This window comes from Scomber scombrus, chromosome 13 (assembly GCF_963691925.1).
Source record: "Scomber scombrus chromosome 13, fScoSco1.1, whole genome shotgun sequence".
Taxonomy (NCBI): Eukaryota; Metazoa; Chordata; class Actinopteri; order Scombriformes; family Scombridae; genus Scomber; species Scomber scombrus.
Genome location: NC_084982.1, coordinates 3,637,576 through 3,655,232, shown reverse-complemented (window position 1 = coordinate 3,655,232; position 17,657 = coordinate 3,637,576). Strand labels below are relative to the sequence as shown.

The following is a 17,657-nucleotide window of genomic DNA, read 5'->3' as shown; positions in this document are numbered from 1 at the left end:
TGAAAATTTGACGACAGCTCAATAAGGTAGTCCTACTGGGAGAAGCTGGGGAAGTAGAAAAAATTTAGCAATGTTTTTGACCACCAAAATTAAACTTAAAGCCCCCTTTGTACAGCCTGAATGTTGAATTTGAAGGATGTAGTATTTTAGACTTTGGCGCCCCTCAGTGGTGGTATAAAATGGCCCCCCATAGATTATACCCAGGGACCCTAGAAGAAATGTGCTGAAAGTGTAAAACTGACCCGTTTTCTTGGAGATTGTATAATTTTTTCATAAAAAGAAAAACTTTTGTCATCAAAACAATTTGAAAGTTATTACACTCATATTAAAATTATACACATATGAATCATAAAACCACCGCATAACCTACAAAATATTCAAATAATGCTTTTTTCCCCCATGTGCAACCCATATAAAAATATAAATGTTTTGTACAGTTTTGTTTGCTATTTGCCAAAAAGTATGTCTAACATATATCGTCCTCCAATTTGTGCATGTGTGCATCACTATGCAACACAATAGCCTAAATTCTAGGTCTATGTTTAATATTAGCTTAGCTATAGACATAGTAATATATACGAATTAGGCCATTTGTTTTGTTTAATGTGTTTTAGAATAGCTAATAGCTACAAATACATAACTATCATATTCCCAAAAATATATAAATATATATTCACAATAAGAATAAGAATAACTTTTAAAAATGAAGACAAAAAATGAAAAGGCTTAGAAAAATGAGGTTGATAAATATCACATATAAGCTGAGATTAATCATTGTGAAATAAAACATGATGTACTGTTTAAAAAAAAGAACAACTACAATGTTTTTACAAGCTAAAAACAAAACGCACTGAGCTTTTGTTTTTAGTTTCTGAAAAACAAGAACAGAGTGAGCGCTCTGTTAGTATTTTCTCCTCTTCCGCATTTCACCAACTTTCCCTTCCGCCAGTTACGACAGAGAGCAACTGGCCGTGCTGTGATTGGCTGCTGAGCCGACACCGTGCTCAGGTGCTCCCTGTGATAATTATCATACAAAGGCTGATTGTTTGAATCCAGTTCATTCATTCTAAAAACTGAAAGGAGAATGTCTGCTCTGAAGCCTTAAAGTATGTTGTTTATGTCTATTAATTACTTAACTTTTACATTAAAATAATTAAGCTGATATCACATAATATTAAGGAGTGAATTATAGGCTATGTGAATGAATGCAGAAGAAGATCAGAGCAGCTGGAAAATCAGGTTATACGAGTCAAAGCTGCAAATAACAACACAGCAAAGACAGGAAACACACAGCTGATGATATCAGTTCTCCACTGAGACAAAAAAAACTACCATCTTTAAAAATAGGCCTAAATGAGATTTCCTCATGTCAATTCTTATAAAATAGTCAATAATTAATACCTCACTAACAAGGAAACATATAAATAGGTTGACCTGTGACTTGCTTAGAAATTAAACAACATATTGTGCACTAACTAAGATAAAGATCAGATAAGATAAGATATGCAATATGCATGAATATATATTTCCTGAGATTATATACATGTGTGCAATTTTCCTGGTATTAATATAGTAAGGACAGAATCAGTCTTTTTTAGTGGGAGGTACTCGGAGCTGTGGCGGTGTGCAATCCGATGGCTGATGGTATGAAAAGGCCCCCTCAAGCACTTTGAGGCAACAACATTTTATATAACCCAGGCTAAATAGTTTTATGTTCTGTCAACACAAATCCTTTTTCTTTGACATATCAGATTATTTATTCATATCATTTGAAATGTGAACAAATAGGAGTTGATGAAGTAACCCCTGCTCAACAGTGCATCGTGGAAATCAGTGATCCTTATCAACAGAAGCTCAATATTGGTCGATAAATGATGAGTAAAGCAATAAATAGTCAGTCTTATCAGCATTACAGTGCAAACAAATGGTGCTGTTAAGTAGCTTGAGGTCAAACATGTGCTGCTGGGCCCCTGAGGACCCATGCTCACCTCCTGCTATAATAAATCATTGCCTAATAATGCAAGACCCAGTTTAGTTGGTGTTGTATTGTACTGTACATGTGCAAATTTCCTTACAAGTTTTCCCAGTCTGATAATTCAGCCTTAATAGAGTCAGTCCTGCGATAAATATCACCAAATACTTCTTTGGCAGATTAATCAGGCCTGTCTGCTAGTAATATATGTAAAAAGAGGAAGTACAAAAAGAGGAAGTGACTAAAAAACCTGGTCAGAATGTAAATGATGTAAAAACATGTGGGCTACCAGAGCTTGCAGTGCCACTGCAATAGCTTTTAAACCGCGCCCTAAACTCCTGACTTTAAATAAACATCACCATCCACTTCGGTCTTTTTTTAGTGCATGTGTTTGTGTTTTTATAAATAGGCTTGTGTAATTTAACCGTTTCCTCAAGCTTTTATTATGTTGTTAATTACAGAGTTGCCTTGTTTCAGATTATGATCAGATTATCAGAGATTTATAACAACACTGGGAAAAATACCTTTCTTTATAAAGTAATGAAAAAAAACTGATAAGGCTATATTTTATTCCATATTTCTACTTTATGGTAAACTTCTCAATGTTTAATGTATTTTGAGTCATTAAAAACTCTTAATGTTTGTACTTTCTCCACCTGTGTGATCAAGACTGAATAAATGTGTGTGTGTGTGTGTGTGTGTGTGTGTGTGTGTGTGTGTGTGTGTGTGTGTGTGTGTGTGTGTGTGTGTGTGTGTGTGTGTGTGTGTGTGTGTGTGTGTGTGTGTGTATACGAGGTATTCCAAATGTAAATCATTCATTTTAAGGAGGGTGAAGACTTGGTTTAAAGTTAAGGTTAGTTCAGGATAAGTAGAAATGAATGTGAGTCAATGAGTCAATGGATTGTCCTTTAAAGTGATGGAAGTGTGTGTGTGTGTGTGTGTGTGTGTGTGTGTGTGTGTGTGTGTGTGTGTGTGTGTGTGTGTGTGTGTGTGTGTGTGTGTGTGTGTGTGTGTGTGTGTGTGTGTGTGTGAGTGAGCAGCAGCTGTTTAGTTACGCCACAAATGGAAAGCTGCGCTCCCTCTCCTTATTTGGTCGTATTGCGCCTCAAAAGGAACTCGGTGTCGCTTCTATTATTGTCCGCTAAAACACCGGTACCTCGACCATTTCAGTAAAAGAATACCAAACTGCAACGGTATTTTAAATAAAATACCTTGTTGTATAAATTCAACTTAGCATATAGTAAATGACAAGGACTTTATTTTATTTTTTGGCGAACTTTTGCTTGTTTAAGACGCCGAGAGTTTTTTTGTTTTCCGCCGGAACCCGTGTGTGGGCGCTCCTTCTGTTTCCGTGTGTGAGACAGGGTAGTGGTCTGATTTCAGAGGAGACTTTCATCTGTCAAAATGCAGGTTGGTTAAATTTCATTAGACTCTAACACGCTGTCATGTCCCGCTGGTAAAGGTGCTGTAGCTGTCCGAGTTGTGTATTGAGATAATTTCGCGGCGGGACTTTAGAAAGTTACCAACAGAGGCTAATGTTAGCTTTACTGTTAGCTCGCTTAGCTTCTGCTTATCCCCCAACTCACACACACACACACACACACACACACACACACACACACACACACACACACACACACACACACACACACACACACACACACACACACACACACACACACACACACACTCATTTCTAGAGCTAAAACAATGTCGTGAATTCATTAACAAATTATACCGAAATGAACAGGTGTCGCTTCCATATTACCAAACATTTGTCGGTCATCATTATCTTCATCAGTCTTCCTGATATTTCGAACACATTTTTTTGATAAATATTTATTCAGAACAGTAATGTATTGAGTCCATATACTGTCATATATTGTGTTAAATGAAATAGTTAATACTGTCTGAGCATGCGTCAAACATATTCAGTCTACAGTGACGCGAGCAGTGACGTCACCCAGTAGTTGGAAAGCTACCAAACTATTCAACAGTACTTCAAAATTTGATTTGTATTGAAGGAAAAAACATAATTTCAACAAGGCCAACATATCAAAAACAACCCCATCATTTAATTCAATTTAATTTTTAAACTTGAAAATAAATCAAAGATTATTTCCAACTGAACACAGCAGTTTAGTTTAGATCTGACTTTAATCTTCGAAATGAAACTACAAGATTTAATGGACTATATGTGCTGTGTTTCCTCCCCAGGACCCCAATGAAGACACAGAGTGGAATGATATCCTGAGGAAGAAAGGTATCCTTCCTCCCAAGGAGGTCCCTAAAGATGATGAAGAGGAGGAGCTGGCCCTTCAGCAGCAGTCTATTGGTAAGAGAGACAGTTCGGGATACACGTCTGTTTGTCTCTTAATGTGGAAGGCAAATGTTAACATTGCACAGAAACTTACTTTTAAGGGTAATTTCACCCAAATCACAAAAACCATATTGCCTATTTACCCCTGTAACTGTTGTTTTATTAGCAGAGGTTACTGCTAATATTCAACCAATCACGCAGCTGTTCTGACTGTAGTTGTTTCTCTGAACAGTCAAAACGTACGAGAGCATGACACTAGAAGAGCTGGAGGAGAATGAAGATGAGTTCAGTGACGATGATGAAGCTGCTATTGAGATGTACAGGTGAGTAGGGGGCTGCTGTAGTTATGTGTTTATATATGTTAAGAACTGCTGGAAAACATGCTTAGTTCTTACAAATGACCACAAAGGTCAACACCTATAACCCTTAAGCTCAATCCAGACACGCTCACAGGAAAAATGTGGCTTTTCTGAATCACACGACTGAGAGTTTCTGTTAACCACAACACTGAAACTCTCAGCAGTGGATTGAGACAGTTTGTAGTGTGAAACAGCAGCTCACCGATGCTTGTCATGACTCTGTGCAGACAACAACGGCTCGCAGAGTGGAAGGCGACGCAGATAAAGAATGCGTTTGGAGAGCTGGAGGAAATCTCCGGACAGGACTACGTCAAGGAGGTCAACAAGGCCGGAGACGGCATCTGGGTGGTGCTGCACCTCTACAAACAAGGGTAAGGTCACCCAGCAAAGTCGAGACAAAACTCTTCAATGAGTATTTTCAAAAAAAAAGAGAAATAAAGGCAAAGTATTATTTTTGACCAAAAGCACAACACTAACCTGTCCATCTGGTTTTCCCAGCCTCCCTCTGTGCTCCCTCATCAACCAGCACCTGAGCATACTGGCCAGGAAGTTCCCTCAGACCAAGTTCCTCAAGTCCATCTCCACCACCTGCATCCCCAACTACCCCGACCGCAACCTGCCCACCATCTTCGTCTACTTCGAGGGGGAGATGAAGGCTCAGTTCATCGGGCCGCTGGTGTTCGGCGGCATGAACCTCAAAGTAGAAGGTAAGAGTGACGGTGATGTGCTGGTTTATAAAGTGTAAGGTAACACCAGTAATAAGTATAATTCTGGAGAGTCATTGAATGTGACAACCGACTGTGTCAAGTCTTATGGGGCCATCCATACCAAGAACTATAGATCTGTGCTCATACTGTGTGTTTGCTGCCACAGCTCAATAAAAGCTGCTTCAACATGTGCTGCTGTCAGTCGGGTCAGTTCTGTCTGTACATACTGAAACGTCACAGCAACTAATGTCCTGAAATACTTCTGATCAACACACTGAATCAGCACCCGCCCGTAAACCCTTCTGCTTTTCTTTTTTATTTCTCTGTTCAGCACACAGCAGTAACAGCTCATCAATATCTATTTTCATAATTTGCTGACACAGTTAAAGAGTGCAATGCATGCTTGGCACCACTGTTTACAGGACGTTATAGTTCATAAGTGTGGACGCTCACATCGTTATCGATATTGGTGTGGATGACCCTTTACTCTTTTTAACAAATTGTGAATTTAAATGGTAAAAATGAAAAGTATCACTACAATGAAGCTGATGAGTAACATTTGATCATAACTGATGGGAGTGATGCCAAAAAAATAAGATTTCTCTTTGATTCTTTTACACTGGTGACAGTATTAAAGTCACATCCTGTATATTGTGTCATATTCAGTGAGTGAAGTGTTTTGTGATTTGTCCTGTGTGTCTCATCCAGAGCTGGAGTGGAGGTTATCAGAGAGCGGAGCGGTGAAGACAGACCTAGAGGAAAACCCCAAAAAGCAAATTGAAGACAAGCTGATGTCATCAATCAGATCGTCGCTTCCCTCACGAAAGGACGACTCTGAGGACGAGGACTAATAAGATACAAGTCTGTCCCAGCTGAACATACAGGCTGCTAAAAAAAAACACTCAGAGGACCGTATTAAAAAAAAACAACAGGTTGAGCAGGGACAGAGAAGGGGCTGCATCTCCTTTATCAGCGCCTACTTTTCATATTTTAACCTTGGTGGTGCTCTTACGCAGGGCAGCTCAGCGGGACAGAATCACACCCGTGACATTGTGGTGGAACCAACCCGTCCTCCCATTGTTCTCAACGGGGGAAACAGCTCAACAATCACCCTTTTTATAATTCAAATTAACATCACACTCAACGACCCAAATCTTTACAAAAGCTTCAAAGACAAAATTTGAACTTTTTAATTATGTTTCACACATGTACATTTCAAACTGTTAAATGTGAGTTCATTTGCCACAACAATTCATGTTTTTTGTCTAAGTGCTCATTTAAATGGAATGTGCGTCACGGTTGATTTATAAAGGACTTATAAAGGAGTTATTGTGAGTGTTCTGCTTGCGTTTGTGTGAAAGCTGTGTCTCATCCAACAGTGCAACATGGGCAGGTTTGTGTGTGGGGAAACAGTTCACAGTTCACATTGATTTTCTTTTTTTACATTTGGAAGCAGGAAGACGCATGGCAGTGCAGTTCTGTTTTCTAACGACACAATCATTTATTTTCTTGGAACACTACGACATGTTTCTGTGTGGAGAGACACGTCTGATATGCTCCACCGGCCGTGATGTCCGGAGGTGGTGGCGACGGCGGCGGCGGCGGCGACCTGCTGCTGCTTCTCTTCTGTTAAATCTGATTTTTCTTTTTTCTTCTTTTAGAGTTGTCTCTTACAACATCCCCTCCGGCAGAGCTCGAATCTTCTGTTTCATGAGCGAGACAGAAAGAGAAATGTCAGTGTTAGAGTTAAAAGCAACCAGAGCAGTGATGTGATTCATTGGTTCATCACTACTTTGTTCTGTGAGCAGGAAGCTTCCAGTAAAGGTCCTTTTTCAGACTTCAGGCAGATCCTTTTTCAAAATAGTGTTTCCCAACATGAAGGTCGGGTCCCTCCACGGGGTCGCAAATTGATTAATGGGACAAAAAGAAAGAAAAGTAATCTTAAACTACTCAATTTAGATTGTTTTCCTTTCTTTTTTTCTTAAGATGAAACAAAGACAAATCACCCCTAGTGATAAGGGTTCTCCAGGTGTAAAGGTTAGGAGCCACTGCTCTGAAGCATGTCCAAGACAAGGAACCCTGAAAGGAAGCTTCATATATGCCTAAACTGAACAAGATGCTCCCACAGCTTGACCACTTGTAGGTGTTTTTTTTCTACCTTTTTAGTATTTAGGATTCCTCACACCTGCATTATTATAATGTTTCTCTAGATGGTTGAAGCCCATCTTCTTCTTCACCCTCTTAAATATACCGCAAACTGTGTGTGTGTGTGTGATATTTTCTTACCAAAAGCACCACCTTCTTCTTTCTCCTCTGGGAAAGCTTAGGGGACAGTCGCATCAGAGGATGAACTGAGTTCGCCTGCGGGAAGAAAGAGATGAGGCAGCAAAATGAGAGGAATAGAAGCAGAGGGTCAGATGTCATCAGACAAAACAACGTGATTAAAATCATTATAATGTCTAAGTCAAAGACAAAAGAAGCTTAGACAAAGGCAAAAAATCACAGGTTTAACTCATCCAACTGTCCTGAAATAATGTGTGAAAAAGATGTAGATACACAGCAGCTGACAAAGAGGTCATTTTATACAGAGAAATATTAACTTTTTCTGGGTGAATGAATGTTAATGGAACTTATAAAAAGGGAAGCTAGAGAACAATGAGAATGTTGAGCTCTCAAGTTTTATTGGGACCATCAAGCACATCCAGTTTAATCAGGAAAACAGTTAAATAACAGGCACACAAAGGGCAACCATTTACTGCATAGTGCCCTTAGTACAATCAGCTGTTAATTAGCCTGATCAACCACCCTCAGTAATCAATACAAACACACATAATTAGGCTGTAAACATGAATTAAACTAATAACTAACAGCATGCAATGTCAGGTAGTCTTACTTTCAGTAGTTACCTTGTGATTTTTTAAGACTTTTTTTTTTAGACTTTTACTCCTTGCGCAGAGGACAATATTACACCAAACTCCCTTTAAGAAACGTGTGTTTTTGCGAACACGTAAAGATTTGTTACTGTGCCATTACTCTAGAAACACAAGATAAAAAGCATCAGATGTCAATCGTCTAATTGTCAATTCGGCATCAATATAATTCATAAAGATCCACCGTATTCCCTTAAAACCTTTACATTGTGGATGTTGTCGCGTCAACTCGCTGCCAGCCTCTATTGGTTAACTGCGCTGTTTTAGTGGGAGAGGACAGTGGGAATGAGAGGCGAGCTGGTTCAAAAAATAAGATTCCTCTCTAAACACTTGCTGGTTGGTGGATCAGATACACGCCGAATTAAACACCAACTCATAACAATGTTAACTCAATGACTATCGTGTGTATGTGTGTGTGTGTGTGTGTGTGTGTGTGTGTGTGACGGTATTTGAGGAGTTTTTCGGCATTGACTTCCAGTAACTACCCGGTTTGCTGCTTTCTGTTATCAGCTGAGAGAGAGAGAGCGAGAGCGAGAGAGAGAGCGCTCCTGTTGTTTACGTTCTATGTTGCGTCATTGAACGTCACTGTATGCATTAGTCAAAGACTTCTAACATGAAACATGTTGGTTTTTCTCAGGATGTCAAGACGAGATAAAGACTGACTTAACACAGCTCGGACTGAGTTTTATAGCACCTTCCAGCAGAACTGTCATGATTTATTATCTATATTGTAAATGTGTCTGCAACAGTGAAAACGTTTGAAAAGTTGTTTGGTGTGACGACATGTTTGTACAGCTGCTTGTGTTTAGATTAACATACATGAATATTTGTGAATTTGGGTTGATTTTGCTTCATAAAAAGTTATATTTTCCAGAAAAACAGCTGATTTCTCAAGGTAGAGTATGAAAGAGCACAACTGTTTTGGTTTTGGTACTGAAACCTAATAAGGCCTCGTATTGTTTCATTTTCCAGCTGTTGGAGGCTCTTCCTTCCTCCTCTGCTGACATTTAAAGTCACAAAAAGTGAGACGAAACCTTGTTGGAATCAATGACGTTAAATGAAAGCAATAAATCTCTGAAATGACATTTGAAGAAATGACGAAATATAACAGCTGAGGAGCAGCTGTGGCTCACCTGCTGCTGCACAGCTCCAACAGAGTTGAGTGCTTTAGAGTAATGAAACAGGAACTGGAACAAAGGAGAAATATCAAAGTTAGCCAACTGCTGCTGAATTATCAGACATCAGAAATCATAAATGAACAGAGTTGAGGAAGAACACTTACTCTTTTGAAAACATTCTGGACTTGATTCTGAGGGTAAAAACACAACTTCAGATTAATAACAGTTTTTTATACTGGAGATATTCCTCATAGCCATATTGCACATATCATGAAGGGATATATTACTTTTGTTTGGTCCATCACCTGCACATTTACACTACCTTATTTTGTGTGATTGCTTATGCATCTAACTCTAAATGCCGTGAACTGCTCATTAAAAAAAACAAAAAGAACAACAACAAAAAAGAAAGTTGTCTTTAAAGTTATTCGTTATATCGTTTTTTCCACCTACCTCATTCTGGTCTCGCCACAAAACGTCACTCAAATCATCACTTTGGATGCCTCGAACCTGCAGACAAACAACACACTTCACTATGAATGAATAATGACAGTGAATCCAACATAGCATCTCAGTGTCGGTAATAATAAATGTACGGTAACAGCTAACAGTATAACTCTCTACCTTTCTTAATGCAATCCCTTCTTCCCACTGATCCAGAAGACTGGCATCTGTATGATGAGCACATGTGAGGGTGAGTTAATATAGCAAACATAACAAAATACACTGCAACAAATATGATGGTGCAGCTGATAAATCAATCTATCACCATATTATTTAAATATCATCTCCTTTAAAATAGTAAATGTATAAGGATAATCACTGTTCAATAATACTATACTAATTGAATAGGACTTTAAGGGTGTTTGTGGTCCATGATAATAACTTTAAATAGATTTACTGTACTTGAATTTCATTTTCTGGGCAGTAATTGATTCATAATTGATCTTATGAGAACAATCACAGATTAAAAAATGTATTCTGAATCAAATAATGAGGATTTCTGCAAAAAAATTGTTGGTATTTTTACACTTGATAACTGTCTTGAATCCAAATTTAAATCATAACCTTGAGTATCGTTACAGAGATTTCTTCGATTTCAACTTTAAAGAGTTGGGTTACTCTTTAAATCAGTTTAAAATCTTTAGACAGTGATTGTGGATCTGTCCTCACTGCAGTGATGTGTACTCAGGAGCTTTACATCCTGACATCACTGTAGCTGTGGGTGTGGTTAATATAAGCACATTAAACTGGAAGAGGTCAGTGGAATCATTTGCTTTTCAGCCATCTGAATTATTTGGTGCTACTCTCCAATAAGGCATACAAAGATTAAGACTCTGTTATTATTCATTTATAATTTCAGAATACTTTACAGGCAAGTGATAAACTATTAATAAAGACAACTTTTAGTCAAAAAGTCCTTTGACTGGTGTCAGTATACTCCTCCACACTAACTGTCTTAATCATAGCTCTTAGTCTAGAGAGCTACTAATTTACATCTGCAGACATCTACAGACAGGTAAAATGGGAAACTTGTGATTTTTTCTTAATTACTTGACATGGTGTCCAATTAGAAAGTCACCAATACAGAATAATTAAGGAAAAGAAAAGTGCTGGCATAATCAAAGAAATGCATTAGATCAACACATAAACACTTACACCCCTGGAGGTCAGATAAAGATAAAACTCAAATCTATGTGCGTGTGTGTGCGTGTGTGTGTGTGTGTGTGTGTGTGTGTGTGTGTGTGTGTGTGTGTGTGTGTGTGTGTGTGTGTGTGTGTGTGTATTGAGAGATGGGGAATGTATTTTAGGTATTTTCCCCAAGAAAGAACATAATATGATTTTACTTTCTTACTCTTTAACTATCACATATTTATGATAGTGTTTTATAAAGACTTTTTTCAGGGTTTGTGTATACATGGTTTAGCCTAAAGTCATTTTTGTTCACATAGGTGTGATCATATAGTATAAGACCCAGTAGTATAAAGTATAAAGTATAAGTAGTATAAGTATAAAAAACAATCAATTCACTTTAGAATGATTAATTTTAAATTGCATGTTTATAAGTGACCATTCCTGAATATATAAATAACAATTTGTACTGCATCTAAAATCATTACTAACATAATTACATCATTTAGAACTAGAAAAACATGACTGAGTTAATCTTTCTTATAAATACCTCTAACCCTAACCCTAACCTGTCAATCATTTTTAATGTGATCACGCACCTGTCATGCTCCAACATCCAAGACACCAGAGCAAACAGCAAAGTAGAAGTTGTCGCACAGTTGGCAGAGTCATGTCTGTGTCTTTATTCTCTCTTTGCGCGCTGTTTGGACAGGTTGATCCTTGCTGATGCGCACCGGTCCGCTATGCTCGGATTTACGCGTTGATCTCAGTCTCCAGCAGCTGTGTGGTCTGAACACTGTGCCCTCTGCCCGCAGCACTTTAAAAGCACACAACTTTGATGGCTGACAGGCATCCTCGCACACGCAGAGGTGACCAATCACACCGTCCCGGTCACCAGCACACCCGCTTGCGCAAATCCAACGCACCCTCCACCCCCATAACTCTCTCTCTCTCTCTCTCTCTCTCTCTCTCTCTCTCTCTCTCTCTCTCTCTCTCTCTCTCGCTCTCTCTCTCTCTCTCTCTCTCACACACACACACACACACACACACACACACACACACACACACACACACACACAGACACACACACACACACACACACACACACCGTTTTCGGGAATCACACTGCATTGGGAATACTAGGCTGTTTTTTTTAAACATAACATGATGCAACTTGTGTGCTGACGTCAGGTTTTTATTATGACTGGATAAGGTAATGGATAATAACCCTGATAAAAAAGGCGGCTAATGAACTACATTAAATGTTTAAAGGGAGGGTGTGCTTGAATGAATTGTATGAATACAATAGAGATAACAGAGGTTGGATAAAGTAGCTTACTATGAGATGAGTGGGTGAAATTCTTACTTTACTTGATGATTGATTTTTCATATTTGGAAACAGGTAACTGTAATATGAGTGAAAACAGGTTTAAACCACAATTATAAACACATTGTCTAGTAACTATAGACTATAGTGTAAAGTCCTTCAATCAGAGCCGTCAGTTGAAGTGAAATACCACTATAGCTATAGAGACTGATAAGCTTAATGGTCTAAAAGTAGAGTAACAGGCTTTGTTAGTTGTGTGATTCACTGCAGGTGAGAACATGAGTCTTTCCTTGCTCATAATATGATGATGTAGGTTAACTGTTATAAGGAGAAATATGAGAAATACTATTAGCAAAGTAAGATCAATTGAGTACACTGTTACTTGAACATACTGGAACATTACTAATATGATAGAGGAATAGATGCTAAATAATTAATGTGTTGTATTATGACATCAAGTTTAATGGCGAGGTTGTTGCCTATGTGCTGTGGTATTATTTTTTTTTTTAAATCTGCTGCATGTTCCAGACATCTGATGTGTCATCTGAGGGCAATCTGCAGAAGGTTTTTGGATTTTAGCACCACTGACATGTCGGTACAGATTATGAAAGTATGCCTAAAGTTGTTGGTTTCTTTACTGATAATCCCATTTTAGTTCGATCACAATTGTTGATTTGGTGTTTCCTCTTGATAATTTGGTGTGTTTTTTTCTTGTTATCTTGTGGTAACCGCCTTTTGGTTTCCTTGTTATAAAGAGATCACCCATTATCACATCGTCTGCACTTTAAAGGAAACTCGGCCATGACCTATACATGACAGCCAAGACAACACATCAATACCCCGTGCTGTCAACATCTCAGGGTGAATCTCATCTTCTTCTAGCACCTTTTATGCGTTAACACCTTGAGTTATTTCTGCCAAAGAGGCCGGTAAGGCTACACTTTCAGCTCTACCTCCTCCTTAAAGGGCGTGTGAGTCAGGCTCATGCATTCCTTAGAGTGTTCCTTCTGCATCCACATGTCAATTTGAGTTCAACAGCTCAGTCCTGCTGAAAAGAACCTCCACTTCTTGGGTCATCTGATGGTTTGGTCTTCTCCATGACCTCCTTGAACTTCTCACACACCGGAAGTTTTATTTCTGTGACCTGCAGTCCTTCTGATCTGCTGATACCTCTCTGCTTCATGAGTGCCTTGGACAAACCGAGCCCAAGCCCTTCAACACACTTCAACGCCTTCCAGGAGGTTCTAAAGCATCTTTGCCTTCTAGCCTCCACTCTGAAGAACCACTTCAGCAACTGATTAAGAAATAAAACTGAAGATATGCTGTGTTATATACATTTCTACCTAATGTCTAATAGTAACCTGTACAGCAACTGTGGAAACATGGTTAAATCTGGCGCCTCTACAGCGTAATGATGTTGATTAATGTGAAATGTCCCCGAGGTATAAAAGGGAAGACATCACTCCCATTGCAGGAAAAGAACGGTTTCCCTCCGCCACGTTAAGTGAGTTAGACAGGTTGAGTCACTGTTTAATTAAACAGATGAGGTAACAGACCTGTTGTCAGGTTGTGCTCTCATGTGGACACTGTACATGGTTCTGCTCAGGGATTAAGTGCCCAGATCAGGTAGACTAGAGACACAGCTACACTTAGCTACGAAGACATTCATATTAAACCAGGGAATCACATTTCCCCTGACACCGACACTTGATTTTACACCAAAATCTGACCTTTCCTAGAGATGTCTGTTTGGTTTAACGTTATAGTGCTACCCCATTCTTTGTGCTGCAATTTAGGGAATATAGGAAAACTAATTGTAAAAAGACTTGAAATAATCCCATGTTTTGAAAAGATACTGAGTCATATTTTAAGGAATATTTATCTCTATCTATTGACTCTTTGAGTTTCACAAACTTCTTTTCCTCTGTGCCATGTTTTAGCCTTAAATGTTTGACTTTCAAGATAAATGTGACCTCATGTTCAATCTATAATGTTTACACACCAGCACTGAAACAATACGATCTCTCGGTCCATCTCCATCTGTAACACTTTCCTTTATGTTGAACAATATAAGTAGGACAGCCATGAGCATTTTTAAAGCTCCCCTTATCAATATTTTTGTATCAACAATGTATCAAATGTATTATTATATTGTTTATTACATAAGAATAATCACCTAAATCTGTAGCTATTGAACTAGCTAATTAAAAAATATATATCAAAAGTTTTGTTTCCTAAGGTGATGCACAGATGATGTTGGGTTTTTTTTCTTCTTCTTCTTCCAACATATCAAACTGGTGTACAGACATCATAAAGTAGCTTGATTTAACAGCTCCAATATCAGCATTTCACATTTTCTGAATAAAGGAAATAAAAACAATATTAAAGGGGCAGTGTGTAGGATTTAGTGGCATCTAGTGGTGAGGTTACAGATTGCAACCTATTGAGTACCCCTCTCCCTCCACTTCCAAGGGTGTAGGAGATCCTACAGTAGCCACAAAACTTGTGGAAATGCTTTCTCTGGAGTCAGTGTTTGGTTTGTCCATTCTGGGCCACTGTAGAAACGTGGTGGTGCAACATGGCAGGCTCCATGGTCGAGGACCCACTCTCTATGTAGATATAAAGAGCTCATTCTAAGGTAACAAAAACAGAACTATTCTTATTTTAAGGTTAAGGTTCTTATTTTAAATAATACTTGTGAATATTATTTTCCATTTCTACCAAGTCCGTTTCACCAGATGCCACTAAATTTTACAGTCTGCAACTTTTAAAAAATGAATTATTTCATTCTGCATGACTACAAGTAATACATTCAAATCAACCCTATGTATGAGTGAATACAAAGCTACTCAGCAGACTGATTAAACCAGCTTCCCTGTCATGTGGCAAAGTTTTTTTTTTTTTAAGCAATAAACTCAAACACTGTTGACTCTTGAGTCGTCGCAGTATGCAGCACATTTGAACATCTGGTAATCACAGGCCATCTTGTGTGATTGGCCTGCACAACAACAAAGGAAATAGGAATAATTGAGCCACAGAGATGCAGCACAAGAGCTTTTTACCTAGCTCTCATTTTTCAAAGATGTCCATGCTCCATTCCATAACTCTTGCAAGAATAACAAAACCAAGTGCTTGATGTCGAACATGAAGCATCAAGACTGTCCTGATTAAAAAAAAACAACAACTGCATTGGCCTAATACAGCAATTTCGTTAAAAGTTTTATATTATTCTATGTTTTTATGCACAATTTTCATGTGTTGTATGTAGGAGATGTCTAATTTCTGACTAGCATATTTGTTTACATTAAGAAATATAATCACAACTATTTAAAACAGGTTTAAAATGTTTTTTATTATGCAGCAGATTGAACATTTGAGTCTTGGCTCATAAGGCAGAGCAGGTCATCCACTAAACTGAGGATTGGCGGTTCAATCAGCAAGTCCTCCAGTCTGCATGTCGAAGTGTCCTTGGACAAGATACGGAACCCCAAATTGCTTCTAAGCACTGTGCCTATGAATGATTACAAAATCTTCCTTGTGATTAGGATGACATCTTACAAGGGATGAATGGACCAGTCACTTTCAGCAAACTGGATCTAAAGAGGGGCTACCACCAACTAGAGCTCACACCAGAATCAAGAGGTTAAGTTTTCCATATACAGTGGTACCTTCAGGTACAAGATACTCATATTCAGTGTTTCATCAGCCGGTGAACAATATCAGCATAAGACATATGACTCCATGCCATTCTCAAGAGACTGGAGAGCTGTGGGCTGACCCTATATGCAGAGAATTAATATGAACAAGCTAATATTCATGGGCATACTACTCTCACAGAAGAGCATCCCTCCCACCAGTGACAGAGTGAGAGCCGTAGCTGATGCCTGAGAAAGCATCAGATGTATGCAGGTTTTTGGAGTTAGCTAGAAACAGTAGCTGACTCACACCCCAGTTCGCTATTCGCTTATTCCACATCAAGCAGAAAGCAACAAGTGTTTCGAAAGCTAAAGGAAAATCTTGCTGAGGCTGGCACTCTGGCAAATTTTGCAACAGTTGCATCATAATCCGTTGGTCGTGTTGGGTGGGGTCGATAAGGCATCCTCTACATCAGTAACCGCATGATGTAGAAGTAAAAGCCTGTTTTCTTTGTCTCACTGAAGCTTCTATGTCTTCAGACAGAATCAGGCCTTTTCCATCTGCGTACAGCTCAAATGCCGTCTTGTCCTTCACGGTCCTAGCGTGCCAGGGTCATTGTCGCAATTGAACTTTGGCAAGGAGTCTTTCTTGACGACCTAAGTGAACTTTTCAAATTGAGCTATGATTGGAAATCATCATCCTCATTGCCATCGCCATCGTTAGATTTCAACAGTATGTATGTATGACACAAATTAATTCGTCCAGTCTGGAAAGGAAACTTCAATGACCAACTTTATTGAATGCTCATTTCTATACACCTGTGCCCTCACTACTCTCATGTGCAACACTGTCCCCTGTTAATTACGTCATCAATGTACAACACTTACAAACCACCCTCTCCCTGTGGTAGTGTACATACGCATGTGCAGCTGCTACCAGTGAGATACACTCATCAGCAATAGAGCCTGATGAGAAAGTGTCCTGCAGTCTTGTGGTTTCCAGCTCAGCCTTTTGGCCTGATTGGTTTGATGCAGCGTCTGCTTCATCAGTATGAATGTTTTGTGGTTTTCAGATGTTGGATAGTCCCTGATTGCTGCCTCTTTTTGTGTTTATGTATGTTTGATTTTCTCCGGCATCCTCCTAAAGTGTAGAAGTGTTGCTGTTTGATTGCATATGATTGTGCATACAGTGCTCTCCTACATTGCGTCACTTGGAGATTAAAAAACAGAAAAAGTGTTTTCGAGTAGTAATTCTCCATAAAGGATAAAGCTAGCAATATTATATATTTATCTTATTGTTAACATATCCTACAATAATTTTTTCTTCTATTTTTATTCAAATTCTTTCAATTTGAGAGCATGATTTCTTGATTTCACAGTCTTTTAACGATTTCCCGCTCAAATAATCTGTGCTCCCGCCATGTCCTTTTATTACCACGTACATGGGCACTGTAGTTTCTTTTAAATACTCACTAGTGCAACAAATGTGTCAAATGATCAATCCACCTCTGAAAATAGTCCCCAACAAATGCCCTATTTTCTCCCGTTTGAGTAATGTTTGATTAAAACTACAGCTCCCAGCTGTTTTAGGAAATTATTTAGCCTTTTTCTAAAAATGAAATGATGTATTTGCGACCCAATTTTTAATGATTTCCTC

The 17,657-nt window shown here is 38.7% G+C and overlaps 2 protein-coding genes across 2 annotated transcripts; one reads left to right on the top strand and one right to left on the bottom strand.

Moving 5' to 3' along the window:
* The first annotated feature begins 3,311 nt into the window (after positions 1-3,311).
* Positions 3,312-6,683, top strand: pdcl3 (phosducin-like 3). Its single transcript, XM_062431763.1, has 6 exons — positions 3,312-3,382; positions 4,190-4,307; positions 4,525-4,615; positions 4,879-5,022; positions 5,150-5,358; positions 6,067-6,683. The coding sequence occupies exons 1-6, from the start codon at positions 3,377-3,379 to the stop codon at positions 6,207-6,209; spliced, it is 711 nt and encodes a 236-aa protein (XP_062287747.1). The 5' UTR covers positions 3,312-3,376; the 3' UTR covers positions 6,210-6,683.
* A 345-nt stretch (positions 6,684-7,028) lies between these two features.
* nms (neuromedin S) lies at positions 7,029-11,710 on the bottom strand. Its single transcript, XM_062432232.1, has 7 exons — positions 11,638-11,710; positions 10,031-10,077; positions 9,860-9,916; positions 9,571-9,597; positions 9,422-9,475; positions 7,645-7,719; positions 7,029-7,061 (listed from the first exon to the last, which is right to left on the bottom strand). Exons 1-7 carry the CDS (start codon positions 11,708-11,710, stop codon positions 7,029-7,031), a joined length of 366 nt encoding a protein of 121 aa, XP_062288216.1.
* Between the last annotated feature and the right edge of the window lie 5,947 nt (positions 11,711-17,657).